The sequence below is a fragment of the Panthera onca genome, chromosome X (assembly GCF_046562875.1).
Source record: "Panthera onca isolate mPanOnc1 chromosome X, mPanOnc1 haplotype 2, whole genome shotgun sequence".
Taxonomy (NCBI): Eukaryota; Metazoa; Chordata; class Mammalia; order Carnivora; family Felidae; genus Panthera; species Panthera onca.
In genome coordinates this window covers 117,483,076-117,499,098 of record NC_138357.1, presented here as the reverse complement: position 1 = coordinate 117,499,098, position 16,023 = coordinate 117,483,076, and the positions used below count along the sequence as shown (strand labels likewise).

The 16,023-nt window shown below is 41.0% G+C and overlaps 1 protein-coding gene and 1 long non-coding RNA gene across 7 annotated transcripts in view; one reads left to right on the top strand and one right to left on the bottom strand.

The window, feature by feature from the left end:
* AP1S2 (adaptor related protein complex 1 subunit sigma 2) overlaps positions 1–13,890 on the bottom strand; it is a 28,527-nt gene extending 14,637 nt beyond the window's left edge. Inside the window, exons 1-4 of one of the 6 annotated variants that reach the window (XR_014136676.1) lie at positions 13,693–13,886; positions 11,333–11,511; positions 4,304–4,412; positions 3,552–3,689 (exon numbers count right to left, since the gene is read on the bottom strand). Coding sequence is in view for 4 of the 6 variants with exons in the window: in XM_081792582.1 (XP_081648708.1) it covers positions 3,552–3,689; positions 4,304–4,412; positions 11,333–11,511 (426 nt within the window). In the remaining 2 variants the exon portion in view is untranslated. Of the gene's footprint in view, positions 1–3,551; positions 3,690–4,303; positions 4,413–11,332; positions 11,512–13,692 lie in introns of all 6 variants that reach the window. The other 5 variants (XR_014136675.1, XM_081792582.1, XM_081792583.1 and 2 more) reach the window with 5 other exon arrangements.
* A 220-nt stretch (positions 13,891–14,110) lies between these two features.
* Positions 14,111–16,023, top strand: part of LOC145713681 (uncharacterized) — a 68,896-nt gene continuing 66,983 nt past the window's right edge. The window contains exon 1 of the long non-coding RNA XR_014136677.1: positions 14,111–14,734. This is a non-coding gene — a long non-coding RNA (uncharacterized LOC145713681). The remainder of the gene's footprint in view (positions 14,735–16,023) is intronic.

The following is a 16,023-nucleotide window of genomic DNA, read 5'->3' as shown; positions in this document are numbered from 1 at the left end:
TATATACAAATCAGGTAAAAGAGAAATTTTTCTGAAGAAAAACATTCTTAAGGATAGAAATGTATATTTCACAGATTTTAAAAGGTCTAAAATCAAAATTATTTTGCAATTTCCCATGTAACATCAAGCCAACAAATATTTGCATTATAAATTTAAAGGCATCTTTGGTGTCTAGAAATAGTCAATTCAAGTAAAAGACCTGACACCAAACAGAAAAGTCACAATACATGGAAAAGTAATTAATTAGGCCCTCCACAAATTTAAACTTGCATTTAGATGAGTGTCTTTACAGCCATATTTACAATGTTGGAAGCAAAATCATTTCATGACATAGGCTAAATGAATACTATATCCCAAATTTTAAGACCAAAAGAGCTACTATAAATCCAGGAGTTTAGATAAATCCGAGAAGAAACGATTTAAACAATTATTATTTATGCATCCAACTGAAAAATACCAATTACCGATAATGTGGACAATGAAAATCTTCAGTATAAAAGGTAAAAAATGGTATCTTAGAAAATCTATTCTGTTCCATACAGAAAAACCTCCAGAATGATTAATCTCTTTATTCCTGAAAAACACAGAAGTTGGTACCTAAAACAGAAGGTTTAAAATACACATACCAAGACAATACACAAAGCGGGGGGGGGGGGGGGGGTGGGGAGGGCGACGGGGGAAGGGAGAGATGGACAGAGCTCAGTGGTTAAGATTTCACACAGCTCTGAAGTCTAGCAGATCTGGGTTTGGAATGCTAGGACCAGTTGCTGGAACCTCACTGAGCCTCTCCTTCGTCATCTGTTAAAAAGGTACTCATGATCTTTCTCAGGGCATGTTGACGATTAGCACAGGATGCTTCACAAATACATACTCAGTAAGCATTAGCTCTCATCATAGTTCTTTTTTTTTTTTTTATTTCATAGTTCTTTTTTGTTGTCATAGTGTCCAGACCTGATCTCATGACTGACTATATGTAATATGCTAAGAGAAAACCTACTTTATCACCTGATGGTCTGCCCTGTTTGCCTGTTAAAGGACTACCTAAACAAATCAAAACATGTTTATATAAATTGGGTAAAAGGGAAATTTTTAGCAAATTTAGAAATTTTAGAAACTTAGCAGTCTGTGGAATGCTTTTTCTCATCTTATTCCACTATTTTATGAACATAATATTCAAATACTCTCCTAGAGATGTAAACATGTATCATGTATCAACATATAAATGAATCTATTTTAGGAAACAATCATCTTGTCATCCCTGGATTTGTGACAGTATGTTGGCAAATAAGCTAAATGAGTAACAGGTTAACCTGAACAGAATCATCTGAAGCCTTACTGCCACAAAGAGACTTTAGCTTGGCTTCATAAAAGCCTTAATCTGCAATGTATTATAACTCACTCTAAATTCAGAACAGACTAGCCACATTCTGCCTCCTCAAGAACTGAATGGCTACATTGAGAAAAATGGTTTATTCAGACACCAAATAGAAACTGTCTTAATGTACTATCACTTTGGTTTATGTACAAAATGACGTTAAGGTCACAGATAAGAAACTGGGCAAAAGTTCTCTTCAAAAGGTAAGAAACTGTAATTAATAGCAGTCAAAAAAATTTTTTTTAAACTAGGGTGAGACAGGGTAAGGAAAATCTTACATGGAACCATAGACATCCCATGCTTCTCTCTACTCCTTTCTACTAAAGATAAAAAAAATACTGCTTCAAAAAGGGAGGTATTATTTACTATTAAAATACTTTAATAGGGGAGATACACACACACACACACACACACACACACACAAATAAATATGGACTTGAACTAACGTTTTTATCCCCGATACATCAAATACTCAACACATGCTATAAAGTAAACTTAGTACATTTGCCGTATTTACAAAGTCAATAGCAAGTTCCCAGTAGTTTAAACAACAGTCCAGACACAGGAGAGATCAGTACCCTAAACACTACTCTCCAGAAAAAAATATATTAAAAGGTGAACTTCAAGAACTTTAAAATGTTTTAAGGCAGATGGAATTAATCAAGAAATGATGAAGAACCTGGAGGAAATACCAGGATCTGACATAATATAGCTCCATAATAACAGAATATAAAAGTGAACAAGGGAAGAGACAAAATGAAAAATTCATAGTTCCTGATTCTGCTTTTAACCGAATTTTTAGAAAAGTCTGATTAGTAAACAGCAAAATAAGGGGGTGCTAACTTTAAAACCACATATGAGCTTGTGGTCAGAATATCAGATGTTAAAAAAGAATCTCCCCAGTGACATGTCTGCAATCAATGAATAAAGCACCGCGGCGAGCTGTACGCACTCAGGAAAGGCGCCGTGCCCCTTTCACTACTGACAGCGGATGGCATCAGGGCTGCCAACCAAAGATTCCACTGGTGCAGGCATCTTAACCACTGTTTTGGTACCTCGAGATCATTACACGCACAATGTGTTGTCTCACGTTTAACAGGTGTATGTTCTGGATGATATCGTCCCAACTTTGAGCAATCCTCACAACTGACCCAGTCAGTGACTGATGCAGAGCCATTATTGAGGCCCTTCCTCCCACAGGGGCCCACTAGAAATTATAATGGACAAAAAGAGATTTACTCTTCTTAGTTCACATTTCTGTTATAGCGGAAATGCTAAAAAACTGCATTTAAAGCCTCCTTTCATAGTAAAAAAGGCAATTATCGTAATGAAAACATACATTTTTTGTATTCACTACTCCTTTCTATTTGATTAAAACCACAATTACTGCTAAAGCATAATTCAACTTGGTATCTGAATTAAGGTATCCTTAAGTTTTTTGAAAAAGGTGGCCCTATCTGTGAAACTTTAAACTTCGGAAATTGAAGGTCCGGAAACAACAAATACACAGTTAACCCAGGACAACTATGGAAACTGGAAAGGGAAGATGGTTTATAAATGGCTCTCGTGATAGATATCAAGGCAAAATAAGAACACAGTCATTTGACAGAACACGGTTTGTTATTTCAAAAGAGCCAAGAGAAGGCCAACTACCTTTTAGTTAGTCTTGCTAACATAAAACTACAGACGTCTACGAAAAGTGTAATTATAACACTGTCATTTGCTTGGCTAACACTTGCACTTAATGGACATGAGGTGAAAATATGAACCAATCTGGGATGAAAACACCACAGTCTCACAGTCAACTGATGGAGAACAGGGGTTACCGTAAGTAAGTAATTCACAACAACGGATGGAGAGTTCTCAAATTCCTGTTATCTTGATGAATCTTTTCCCTTCTTAGTCTGTCCTCTAAAGGTTCAGACTCTCGTGTTTTAGGGTCCAAAAATGGGCCATCATTATGACAGACCATCTCCAAAGTAAACAATCCATCCACAGATAACTGAGTTGATGAGATGGACACATATTCCCATCAAGAAACTGTGCATGGACACTACATGCCAAGCATGCTTCAGAGTAATTTCTGAGAGTCTACGAATGAGGGAGCACAACTGAGACTTCCCTGGCAAGAGCAAAACATGCTACTGCCCAGCGAAGAGAACTCTGATTAGCTTACCTCCTGCAGTAGATCAGCCTGTTCAATTGCTTTAAGGACATTTTTCTTGGATGTTTCTTGAACTTCCCCTCCCAAAAGAAACTCATCCAAAATAAAATAAGCCTTCTCAAAATTAAAGATGATATCAAGTTCACACACCTGAAAAGCAAGGAAAACAATGGTAAAACTGAAAAAAGCAAAAGGTACTTACCCACTATCAGGTAGTGAATAAAATCTGATCAGAGCAAATCCATCTTAATTCTCTCTAAAAATGGCAATCTTGCTAACTAAGCATCATCAATTTAGTCAGCATATTTCTCAAATCTCAAGTACTTGGAAACACAACGCCTACAAGCTAAGTAAGAAAGACCTGATTCTGGAAGCTCCCAACATGGGCAACTTAATAATTTTCTACTCACAAAAACTGATCTTTTTAAATACGTATTTCCCGGATAATGTGATCGTGACTGCTTACCAAATCTAAATTCTATATTAAGCACTTCCAGAATGTTAATCTCTGCAGTTGAACTCCTTTCCGTTTCACTATTTTAAACCTTATTCTCACGACCATCATCAAATGAGGCAGCGGGGTCAAGCACTGCGGCAGTTAAGTGGCTGTGCACGCTGGCAAGAGTCAGAGTCAGCCCTTCCCTCTCCTGCAGTTACTTTCAAAGAGTCAGAATCCCCAAGACAATCAAATAATAAACTTGTTACAGAAAAGATTAAAAAAAGATACTATGGCATTCATTTTTCTAAAACAAAATACTACTCACACTGCCAAAATACTTGTCAAGTAATTCCACATAACGATGAATTATTTCCAGGGTAATTAGCTCATTGTCCTGATCCTCGATAGCACAGCAAAAATACAGACTAGCATATCTGTAACAAAAGCAAATGTGGAAAAAATTTTACTCTATAATCATGTTTTCTAAATATATTTTCATACCCTATTGTGAAAGATCCCATACTTAAACAATTCATTTTCCCTTTTACAACAGTGTAGATTATTTTCCTCCCGGAGTGCAAAAGTAATGAATGCATATAGAGAAAGTTTGAAAGGTACAGGCAAGAAAAAAAAAAATCACTCAAATCACACCATCTAGAAAGAGAAACTTATTCTGCTCTTCTTCCTTTCAGGCTCCTTTCTAAGAATATTCATAGAAATACATATAATATTCTAAAACATAGCTGGACCCAGTTACAAAACACATTGAATGAAATACAACGGCCCTCAATTGTATGAAATACGATCTTGTGTTTACTTAACTAAAACAAAATGCACTGTGATTAATGCAAACTACAAGTAAACAGGGAAGAAGATAAACTTTCCGACTAAAGGACTTATTGAAGATATTGTCAATGCGAAGCCAATGTCTCAAAATGTTTTACTGGAGCGTTAATATGCACAAAGAGAACACAAATCATGTATGTACAGCTTAAGGAGTTTTCAAAGTGAACCCACCTGTGTATCAGCACCCTGATCAAGAAACAGATTATCGAACTCCTAAATCCCCTCCCCTAGCCTCTCCAGTTCACCACCTGCCACCCCAAAGGGTAACTACTATCTTGACTTCTAATAGCATAAAATTGTTTTTTAAAAGGTGGTTTCTAGATCTGTGGAATAAACTCCAAGAAAAGAACAGCTCTGTTTTTACAGAAGTTAGAGAAAGAGAACAGGGGAAAACTGAAACCTGTCCTCAAATTTTCCAAGTTCTACCTGTTAAATGAAAGTTTTGGTTATTTACCCTTCATGAAGAGTAAGATTGGAAAAGTAAACATTCTCTTCCAAATTAGGATTGTAGCACATGGGACTAGACTATACTTGACTCAAGGAAGCCAAAACTTAAGACAACCTTGAGGCATAGCAAACAATGACCAAGTCCTTTGAGGAGGATTAAAAGAACATTTTCAAATGGTTTAAGTGTATTAAAGGCTTTTGAAACAAACAAAAAACAAAACACCTATGACATTCTTAACAAGTCTCAGTTTAGATTGTAATTTTCACTGAGGAGCATTTAAGGGATTTTTGGGAAACACGATGAGCAACTACTGCTCATAGCATTGATGGAAAATAATATATGCAAACACATAATCTGTTTTGGAACCCAATGAATTTCTGCTCTTCAGTATGAGAGTAACTAGTATTTACAGAATCCTCTATTAATTTTAATATTATCAACTGATTAAGATCAATTATTTGATCATTCCAACAGCAAGCACCATCATCCTTGACTGGGGGTGGGGGGTAGAGGACAAAAAAACTGAGGCCCCAAGAGTACAGGGTCTGCCAAGTGGTTGCTCTGGGACAAGAAATCTGATCTTCGGACATCAACTCCAGGCCTTTTCCCACTCCACCTTAGGGACTCCCTTGTCATCCACAGCTTGACTTTTCTGCCGTGTCCATTCTGACTCACACATTCAGTAAGATTTAAAATGGTAGGAGAGTCTGTTGCAGTCTTAGAGAGGGGGCTTTCCAATGTGTTCATTTATTAGCATGAAGGACATAACAGGGCACCACCTCCAACTTTAACAAAGTGTTTCCTCTCTTTCCTACCCTATGGTTTTATCTGTTTAACAGGCAATGGGATGTTTCAATTCTCCATCCTCCCTAACCCATGCTCACCAAATAGTTTTGAATTTGGGGAAATTGATACAAATGATACGTTACAAGTCCCTGAATTAAGCAAACTAAAAATTAAAGGAACTGGCATTAAAATGGTAGATAAAAAAAAACAGCCATGAACAGCGCACATGAACAGGGTGCTATTTCAATAATCCCATTAGAAAGAATTTACTAAGTCAGTTACTAATAGTAAAATTCCTTTTAGTCTTAATTGTCAGCATTTCGACAATGCTAATGTTAAGTAATCGAATGCTTGCCCCATGGTCCTTGCTCCTCATCCACAGTACTGCCAGTGCTGCCTTCTTACAAATAAACAGCACTGAAATACTAGTCATCGGTCTTCAACTGTAGAATCATTTGGAAATATTAACTTAAGTATCACAAGGACTGGGGGCTCCTGGGTGGCTCGGTCAGTTAAGTGTCCAACTCTTGGTTTTGGCTCAGGTCATGATCTCACAGTTCTTGAGTTCTAGCCCTGCATCAGGCTCTGTGCTACAGCTTGGGATATTCTCTCTTTTGCTCTCTCTCTCAAAATAAATAAACTTAAAATTAAAGAACTGTTTTCAATACGACCAGGACTGATGTGTCTAAGCATCAGCTGATAGTATTTTAAAAATCCTGCAATTCTACCTAAATGTAGAATGGACAAAGGGCCATCAAAGTAAACAAATTCTTTGCTGTAAGTGAACAGCTAGTTATCAGGATTCTAAGACACCACTTTACAGAAAGCTTACTGAAGAAACAGAATAGTGACAGGTAAGACTCACTGAGTCCTCCCTCTGAATGAGACACTAAATATTAGCTGAGGCTTTTGCATATTTTACTATTTGAATCCTCACAACTCTTCTAGAAAGATACCATTATTACTTGCATTTACAGGAGACCCAGGCTTAATTGAGTAACCTCCCTAGGAACAGCAATTTGACTCCAAAGCCCAAGTTTTATATTAAAAACAATAACCAGGAACTGTATTAAATAGAGTAATCCTGCACCTGGCAAACATTAAAACTGAATAGGCAGTATTTTAAGAGGTTTGAAGAGGCAGTGAAGTAAATGGTGTTACACTGATTTAGTAAAAGATTACCAAGAGAACCCTATTTTTGAGCCAAATGCTTTTTAAAAAATTCAATTATGAGCTCATTTTTTCTTAGTACATATTTGTAAGTCTAAATCTGAAGTAAAATTAATAATAGACTAGTAAGAAGAAAGGCATGTTTGGTTATTTTTAGCACAGTGGATTAAGGCTTACTCTAATTACTGGCACTCAGAGAACATCTGAAAGTGCCTATTCTTATACTCAAAACACATGACTTCTCTGCAGTCAGCTAAGTGTCAGCTGACTATGGGTGAATGTAACGAAACTGTTCTCAATCCCACCGGTATGTCATTAAAAATTATTTTGTTAGTAAAGAAAAGAAGGTATTCTGGCAAATTCTCAAACTAGTAATTTGGACCTATGTATTTTTAAACTCATTGTAAAACTTTAATCTAGTGCCTCTTCCGTAGCATGCTGCATAAAATACACTCTTCAGCCTTTAAGGGATCTTCAAGAGCATTTATTTCAGAGATGAGGAAAAAAGGAAAAATGACTTGTTCAAAGTTACAAAACTAGTTAAGGGTGCGAACCAAGCAGAACTCAAGTCCCCTGATTTTCAGTCTGTATTTTCAGCTATATTATCCCTATCAACCCCCATCCCCCACCTGCTCCCCAAGAGGGGGAACTGTTTAAGTGAAATACTCAGCAAGAAGAATGTGGCTGAGACAAAGGGGGGAAGGAAGACCTAAAGACCACTTACTGACAGGAACAGCCAGAGTCCTCGTTCACAATCTCTCAGAAGTGATAGCTCTTTTGCTTAAAAAGGTCTTCTCTTCCAGCTGGACTAAGGGGGAAAAAATCACCTGTTTCTATGAATATGTCCTTACAAAGAATATGTCCTTAAATATAAAACATGAGGTTTTCAGTATGAAATGGGGCAGATGTATCGAAAAATTGACTGAAGATTCTAACTTCTGTAGGTGAATTTTATTTCAATAAAGCTGTTTTTTAAGTGCACCTTTTGTTTATAGCCGCTTGATACAAGTATCAGAGTCAGGTTAGATTACCCTTTATAGCCCTTCATAAGAAAAAGTGGCGGCCCGACGTAGGTGGGCTGAATCCTGTGTGCGGGAATACCAATGAGTGCTTTCTTTCCCTCTGTTTAACAGGCCATTGCCTGCTGCAATGAATCTCGATTCCTGGGATTGATTCCCTTGCTGGTATTTTCCTCCTCCACACGGGGGACTCCTTCCCCTATCTAGAAATAAGCTTAAGTCACTCGCACCTTTTTAAAAACCCTGTTTCCGACTCCTGCATCTATGGGTGGTTACCACCTCTCTTCGTATCTTCGGAGCAAAGCTCCCCAAATAGTCTACACTTGGTGTTTAAAAGTCTCCACCTCTTCTTCACACTTTGCTCCATTTCTTCGAGACTTCTGTTCCTACTATTTCACTGAAAATGTTCCCACAGATGGCATTTTATGAACTCTCATTGTAAAACCTAAAAGATTCTTTTCTTCATTTAAACTGTTTTTGCAATTTTGGCAATGGTAACTTAATTTGCAAAACTCTCTCCCTTTCCCTGACGTTACTGACCCTACACAATACACCCTTTGCTTGCCCTTTGAATGCCGGTGATCTAACACTTTATGCCTCATTTCCCCCCCTGACTTCCACACCCGCCCCGAGAAAACTAGGCATCTTCAAATGGAAGTCATACAGGCATCGCAAAGTCAACATGTCTGCTACCTCCTATTTACCTGTCAGCTGAACCAGAAATGTGGAATCACTGCCCTCCCCCCTTTTAGCAGCCACCAAGTCTTCTAAAACTTACCTCATAGTAACAGCTCTCTCCACCTGCTGTGCACACAGCAGCAGTCTTCCTTCAGGGCCTCATTATAATGCGGTCTCCTTAAGAGACCCCTCAGGTGCCAGTCCCGGTGCTCCCCTTACCCATTCTCCTATTACAAGGATCTTTTAAGAAATACATATGTGCTCTTTTCTCATCCCCATTTAAAACCTTTGCCTCCAGGCTTAATATTTCAGTTCTAGTCTCCATGTCAGTCACTAACTAGAACGTGACCTTGAACAAGTAAGGTCTCCCAAATTCTTCTTTTCTAAAATTGAAGTTTAATCAACAGTAGCCATTTTAGGGGCACCTGGGTGGCTCAGTTGGTTAAACATCCTACTTCGGCTCAGGTCATGATCTTATGGTTCGTGGATTTGAGTCCCACATTGGGCTCTGTGCTGACAGCTCAGAGCCTAGAGCCTGGAGCCTGCTTTGGATTCTGTGTTCCCCCCTCTCTCTGCCCCTCCCCGCTTACACTGTGTGTGTGTGTGTGTGTGTGTGTGTGTGTGTGTGTGTGTGTGTGTGTCAAAAATAAACATTAAAAACAAAGTAGCGTTTTATTTAAAACAAACAAAAAAAACACTTCTCCTATGCAGAGGGTACAGGCCAAGTGAGCAGGGGTATAAGATCCCAGTCCTGATTTCATGAGAGCACCTCCACTTCCACTTGTTTCATTTAGGGTTCTAACCTTGGGGGCAACAAGCTTTTTAAAACAATCACTTGACTAGATTATTCTAAGACCTCTCTCAGCTCTAAAATGCTATGATTTTTCTCAATAAGTACTAAAACAAACACTGGATACAAAATCACCCAAAGATGACTAAATTTATTCTACTGGAAAGAGGAGTTTATGGTATTTAAAATATTCTCGATGTCCTATAACCTCCATTACTTCCTCTGCCATCTCCCCCACCAAAAAAAACGCATCCATACCTAGAGTGGAATAAAGGAAATGGAGATAAAACCCAGACTTCTCTTCAACTCTCCTTGCAGCCCATACCTGTTAGTTCCCTGCACTTCCCTACAGAAGACAATTTCTGACATGCAGAAACACTCATCTTAAATACAGTAAATTATTTGTAAGGGAAGGGAAATGGAGAGCAAAGTAATTATATTTCTTTTAACCTGATTAGCCCAATCTTGAGAAATGTATTTTAAGGTATTGAAAGACTTTCAGATATTAATAAAGACGTACATTTTTTTATGGTTTTTTTAAATTTTATTTTTGAAGGACAGAGACAGAGCATGAGAGCGGGAGGAGCAGAGAGAGAGGGAGACACAGAATCCGAAGCAGGCTCCAGGCTCTGAGCTGTCAGCACAGAGCCCAATGTGGGGCTCGAACTCACGAACTGTGAGATCATGACCTGAGCCGAAGTCGGATGCTTAACCGACTGAGCCACCCAGGCGCCCCAAGACGTACATTTTTTTAAAAGCTTAGTGTTCAGGGGCCCTCAGGTGGCTCAGTCGGTTAAGCATCCGACTTCGGCTCAGGTCATGATCTCGAGGTTTGTGAGTTTGAGCCTTGCATCGGGCTCTCTGCTGTCACTGCAGATCCTGTTTTGGATCCTCTGTCCCCCGCCTCTCTCTGCCCCTCCCCTGCTCACGCTCGCTCGCTCTCTCTCTAAAAAATAAACTTAAAAAAAAATAAAAAATAAAAGCTTAGCGTTCAAGCAAATGTGTGCGACATTTTGCAACACCAAAAATTTAAAAATCTATTCTTCCCAAAATTATCAGATCTAATTACACCTCCACCACAAGTATACTTCAAATCAGTTAACACTAGTAAAGAGATATTGTATATACATAGTTTCAAAACATCTATATGACTGAAATGGTCTATGCATCCAAGGTGTTGTGTTCATAAGATTGTAAAAGTCTGAGAAAAGGCATGTCAAGTATCAGTCATTACTGTATAGATTTTCAAGAAGGGGGTGGAGGGAAAAGGCTTGTTTAAATTCAGAGAATTACACCATTTAAAATACGGCCCCATATTCACCTGCAAAGACATAAATTCGTTGCATTTTTCTAAAAAGATTAAATAGTAATAATCATTTATGCCTTTATTTACATAATTAGTTTTCAATCGACTTTCCTGATTTTATCTTTTTGCCTGGGTAATCAAGCAAAATAGCAGTTATTTTAAAAATACAAAGCTTTGACTTAAACCTTTTTCATCTAAATCATTATTCATTATTTATAAATGTCATTTCTTAAAAGTCTGCCATTACCACATTACAAGTGACCAAATATTTGATTCTACTATTTCATCTTTCTGAGAAATAAAAATTATACCTTTTGTAAACAATCTTCAGATCTCGCCACTCAAGAAAGCTGCACATTTTCGGTTTCCGTGCTAAAACGGTTTGAACAAGTTCTCTTGTGATCTTTTTCTTTTCTTTGTCTGACAGTGGGACATACCATTTCTGCAGTCGAAGCTTTCCCTGACGACTAAAAAGCAACATAAACTGCATCTGTTAAGATAAATAGAACCAAGATTACATGCAACACTTTGATTCAGTAGAGATTAAGAGGACATGTTTCACAGAGAAGCTTTGGGGGCAGGGCCTTTGACTGACAAATGATTAGCAACCATCAGTATTTCTACGCTAGTAGAAATTCTGTAGAAATTCTTGTAGAAAGAAATTCTTGTAGAAAGATCTTCTGACCAGATGTAAATCTTCCCACCCCTTCCCACCCCATCCCTTTCCACCTAAGTTTAGAGAATAGTGGGGGGGGGGGGGGGGGGGGACAGGTAAAAAGCCAGAGTGAAAATTTTGAGGAAAAAGAAAGATAATTCTTACAATTTCAGAAACTACTGTCTGCCAGGGCTATACATTTCACATTCTCTGTATGCTTCAAAAGAGAACTGTTGACACCAACTGGTTCAGACACATTTGAAAGAAACAGCAGATCTAGTCCTGTTTTTCACCGTGAGGCTGTTCCAGTTCCAGGCTGAATTACTTGTAGACAGACTGCTATCACTTAGGATGCCCTCTTCAGTTTATGCTTATATATCTTAAGCAAAACAAAAGATCTCAAATATTAACCCAGAGAAAACCCCACAAAGGCACATTTTTCCTAATAAAAGCCTGATGTTTAAGTATCTCTTCTCATCTTCACTTTTTAAAAATTCCAGCATAAATATGCACACAATAAAGTGGGCTACTGTAATAATATGACAGAGAATATAAACCTCTAAAAGCCAAAATAAGAGGTACACACAGGCAGAGACATTACACGAAATACTTCATTTGAAACAATTAAAAAAGGCATCTACAGATGGAGTGGATGCTGAATTCTGGTGTATTTTACTTAAACTATTTTGTATATGTGTATTTGGAATCTCGAATCTGTTGATTTGTTTAGATGTTTAATTTTCAAGGAAAGCTTTTTGTAATTCAACTGGTCTTCTCAACTGCAAACAGGTAGGCATTGTTTCTACAAAAGTAATTTAAAGGTAGAATTCAGACACGGTTTTTTTTTCCCCCTTGTGAACTATTTTAAGTTCCTTTAACAGCGTTACTACAAGATTCCAGCCTGATTCTTAATATGCACCACACCATCTTAAATTTGAATATGGGGTGGGGAAATTTACACAACCAATTTAGAATAAACCGGGCTCTAAATTTCCCTAAGAAATTAGTGACGTTTTTCGTACTAATCCAAACGGGCATCAACAAGATATTTAGCAATTTATGAGGTGGCAATTTAACTTTAATACTCTATATTTAAGTTAAATAAAATCGGCTTATTACACCTCACTTCAAATCTTCCCTGGCACAAAATAAACGAACGACGTTCTTGTTATCAAAGTGCCCCCCATACGAGTCCTGTTAAGATAGCGGCATTCGAAGGGGGACAGCAAGTAAAGCATCAACTGGACAACGGGTTTAACGCAGACCCGTTACCAGAACTTTGAGAACAACAGACCCCTATTCCCGGACCCTGATGACCTGGAAGGGTGGGGGTTGCTTTGGAAAAAGAGTACGAGCTCAAGGCTGTCTGTATCCCCTCCCTACCACTTCATAGGGCGAATAAATAATTCACTCTTTAAAATAATTATGTGCTAACATGGGACGACACCCGGTTGCGAAGCACAAGTATTCCTTCCCTCGAGTTAAAAACTAATGCTTTGATTTTGCCGCAAATCACAGGCCACCCCAGTTCCTCGAGATTGGTATTAAAAACAATAGGCTCGGCCGCGGAGCGGGCTCAGGGCCAGCGTTCCTCCGTCCGGCCGTCTCCGACGCCTCCCCGCCGCCCCACGGGGCCGCACTCCATCACTGACCGAGCCCGAGCGAGGTGACGGGCTAGGAGCGGGGCAGACAATGGCATTCGCCGCCGCGCAGGGGGCGCCAAGGGTCCTCGGCCGCCCCGGGCCGCGAGCCCCTCCCGAAAATGCCCCGCAAAACTTGAGGTGATTCCCGAACCACAGGTGCCGCGGGGGCTCCGCATCCTCGGGGCGCGGTGAGGAGTGGAGAGGGGCGCGGACGCGGAGAGAAGTGAGTTGCCGGCCGCGGCGCCCCACTGGGGGGCCAGCGGCCAGACACGGGGTGGGGTCGTCGGGGCGCGCGCGGGGCGGCGGAGGGCGCGCCCAATCCTCCCTCTCGCCTCCCCGTCCCCGACGCCCCCGCTCGCTCCCCGGGACTTACGGCGGCCGCGGGCCGCGGGCACGGCGTGGCTCGGCCGGCGGCGGCTGCGACGGGGGCGGCGGCGGCGGCGGCGGCTGAGGGGAAGCCCCTGTCGCCGAGCTGAGGAAGAGAAGCCGTGTTGCCGCGGGGAGGAGACCCAGTTGGCAGAGGGAAGGCTTAGGCGGCGAGGGGAGGGCGAGCCGACAGACCCCGCCCTGTGGGCCGGACGAGGGAGGAGCCGGGGTTGCGGCGAGCGGAGGGGCGGGCTGGGCGACGCGCGGGAAGCAGCTCGACCGTTGCCAACGGCACCGGAGGCAGCGCAGGTGACCGCACTCCAAGGAGGCCGATTGGCCGCGTCTCTACCGAGAGGCGTGGTCCCGGCCGGAAGTTAGGCCACGTGACCCGGAAGCGGCTTTTGCCGAGGCCTGCGCGCCTGCGCGCTCCTGCGCGTACCTTCGGAACTCGGGCGGGCGGCTACTTCACCTATCCAGTGGTGGGAGCGCAGGGTTCCGAGGTGCCCTTTGTCGACCCCGCTGTGCGGGGCAGGGAAGGTCAGGATCGCCAAGAGCCAAGTTCGAGCTCCGATAACTCTCCGTGCCCAAAGAGGGCGGGGCGGGGAGGCGTCACTGCCGGTGGTGATGGTGAGGAGAGTGAGGGAGTGCTGCACCTCTGGGGAAAACAAGTCAGCTCTGTCGAGGAGCTCGTGCACGCGTTCAGAGGGCCTTTTGCAATCATTCTGCCTCCAAACTGCCTGGAATCCTGCACGTCCTTCCCATTGCACTGCTACAGCCCTAGACACCTTTTGCCCCAAGCCGTGCGAGTGTCTTTTCCCTGGGCTTGTCTCGCCAGTCCTCAGTGCTGCGGACCTGATGAATTACTGTCCGTTCTCTGCCGAAAAGCCCCGACCGCATCTCGTCTTTGAGATCCCACTTCCTTCACACGGACTCGCGCCCCCCGCCCCCAAAGCCGCCTGTGTTCCAGTTAAGCCTTGCCGAAGACTTGCTCTGCCTGGCATGCACTTCCTCTCAAATGTTACATCTATGAAGCCTCACCCTCAAACCCTGTAAGAACGAATCCCTCTTTCACCCACACGTTCATTAGCCTCTGTTTAGCACATCTTGAGTTTTACTCATTTTGCATCCCCACGTATCCATTTGCCTCTATTCAGCACGTTTTGAATTTTATTCATTTTGCGTCCCAACCTAGTTCACTGCCTGATAGATAACACATCTAATAAATGGGAGTTGACCGATGAGGACTATAAAATGATAGATTTGTTAAGAACCAAAGTGCTGAGTTTTGTGCCTGGCACATAATGGATGTCCATATTTTTTTGAATGAGAAGAATGGATGAATCATCTAGTCCGACTCATCTTTTACAGATGAGGAAAGGGGAGCCCCACGGGATTAAGTGACCTTGCTTGAACAGCCACGGGTTTCTCATGTTGAATGCTATTCATTACCCCAGTCACCTAGGTTCTTACAAAGGAAGCTAGAAAATTGCTTTTGTTGAGCTATGCCCTTTTTGCAGAGGTTCCCAAACACGGTCGCCAGAATTTTTTAATGGCCCAAAGTGAAAAAGAAATGCTACGTTTTCCACGAAGCTAAATTTAATCAATTTAAAGGAATCCTTTATTAGGGATTGTGTTCTTTTTTGTGTGGTAAAAGGTCTATAAAACTATGATAGTATATAGTAGGGATTTGAGGGCATTTTTAATGCCCTTATTTGACAAAATAAAAATGTATAATACCTTCCCTTTTGAGCACAACTATACTGCTAGGAAAATTTCCTACAAATATATATGATAATGTACGCTGGGATATTAAACAAGTGATCGACAGAAGGCACAGAGCTGGCTTTCTGTGGTCTTTAGGCCCCCTGCCCAAATTTCTCTCTGCTTCCTGAGTAGTCATTCTCCAAAGTCACATGTTAATGCCCCATTTCTCCCTTACTACACAAAACAGATGCCATTAGTCAGTTCAAAGATAGATCTAATACTATGCAATGAAAACTTGTCCTCTAGATCCAAATGCTGTTTTTCTCTTTTTCTGTACAAACGAGGTTCCTAAGATAACCACCTCTAAGTTTAAAGTCATTGGTTATGTTCCTAATGTAGGTCTGTGGTTCTGAAAATGAAGACAGGAGTCTTGCTGATGACATATTGGCAGTCTCTGGTGCTCCTAGCCAAGAAAAGGTGGGGGTGGGAGGGTAGTGGGGGAAAGGAATTATGGGAAAAATAATTAGCAGCTGAAAGCAGCTATTACATAATCTTGGCTGCTTATTAATTTAGGAGAAGGAATAGCTTATTAAATTCTAATAGCAACAGCACAACTGCAAACAACCTAGCAATT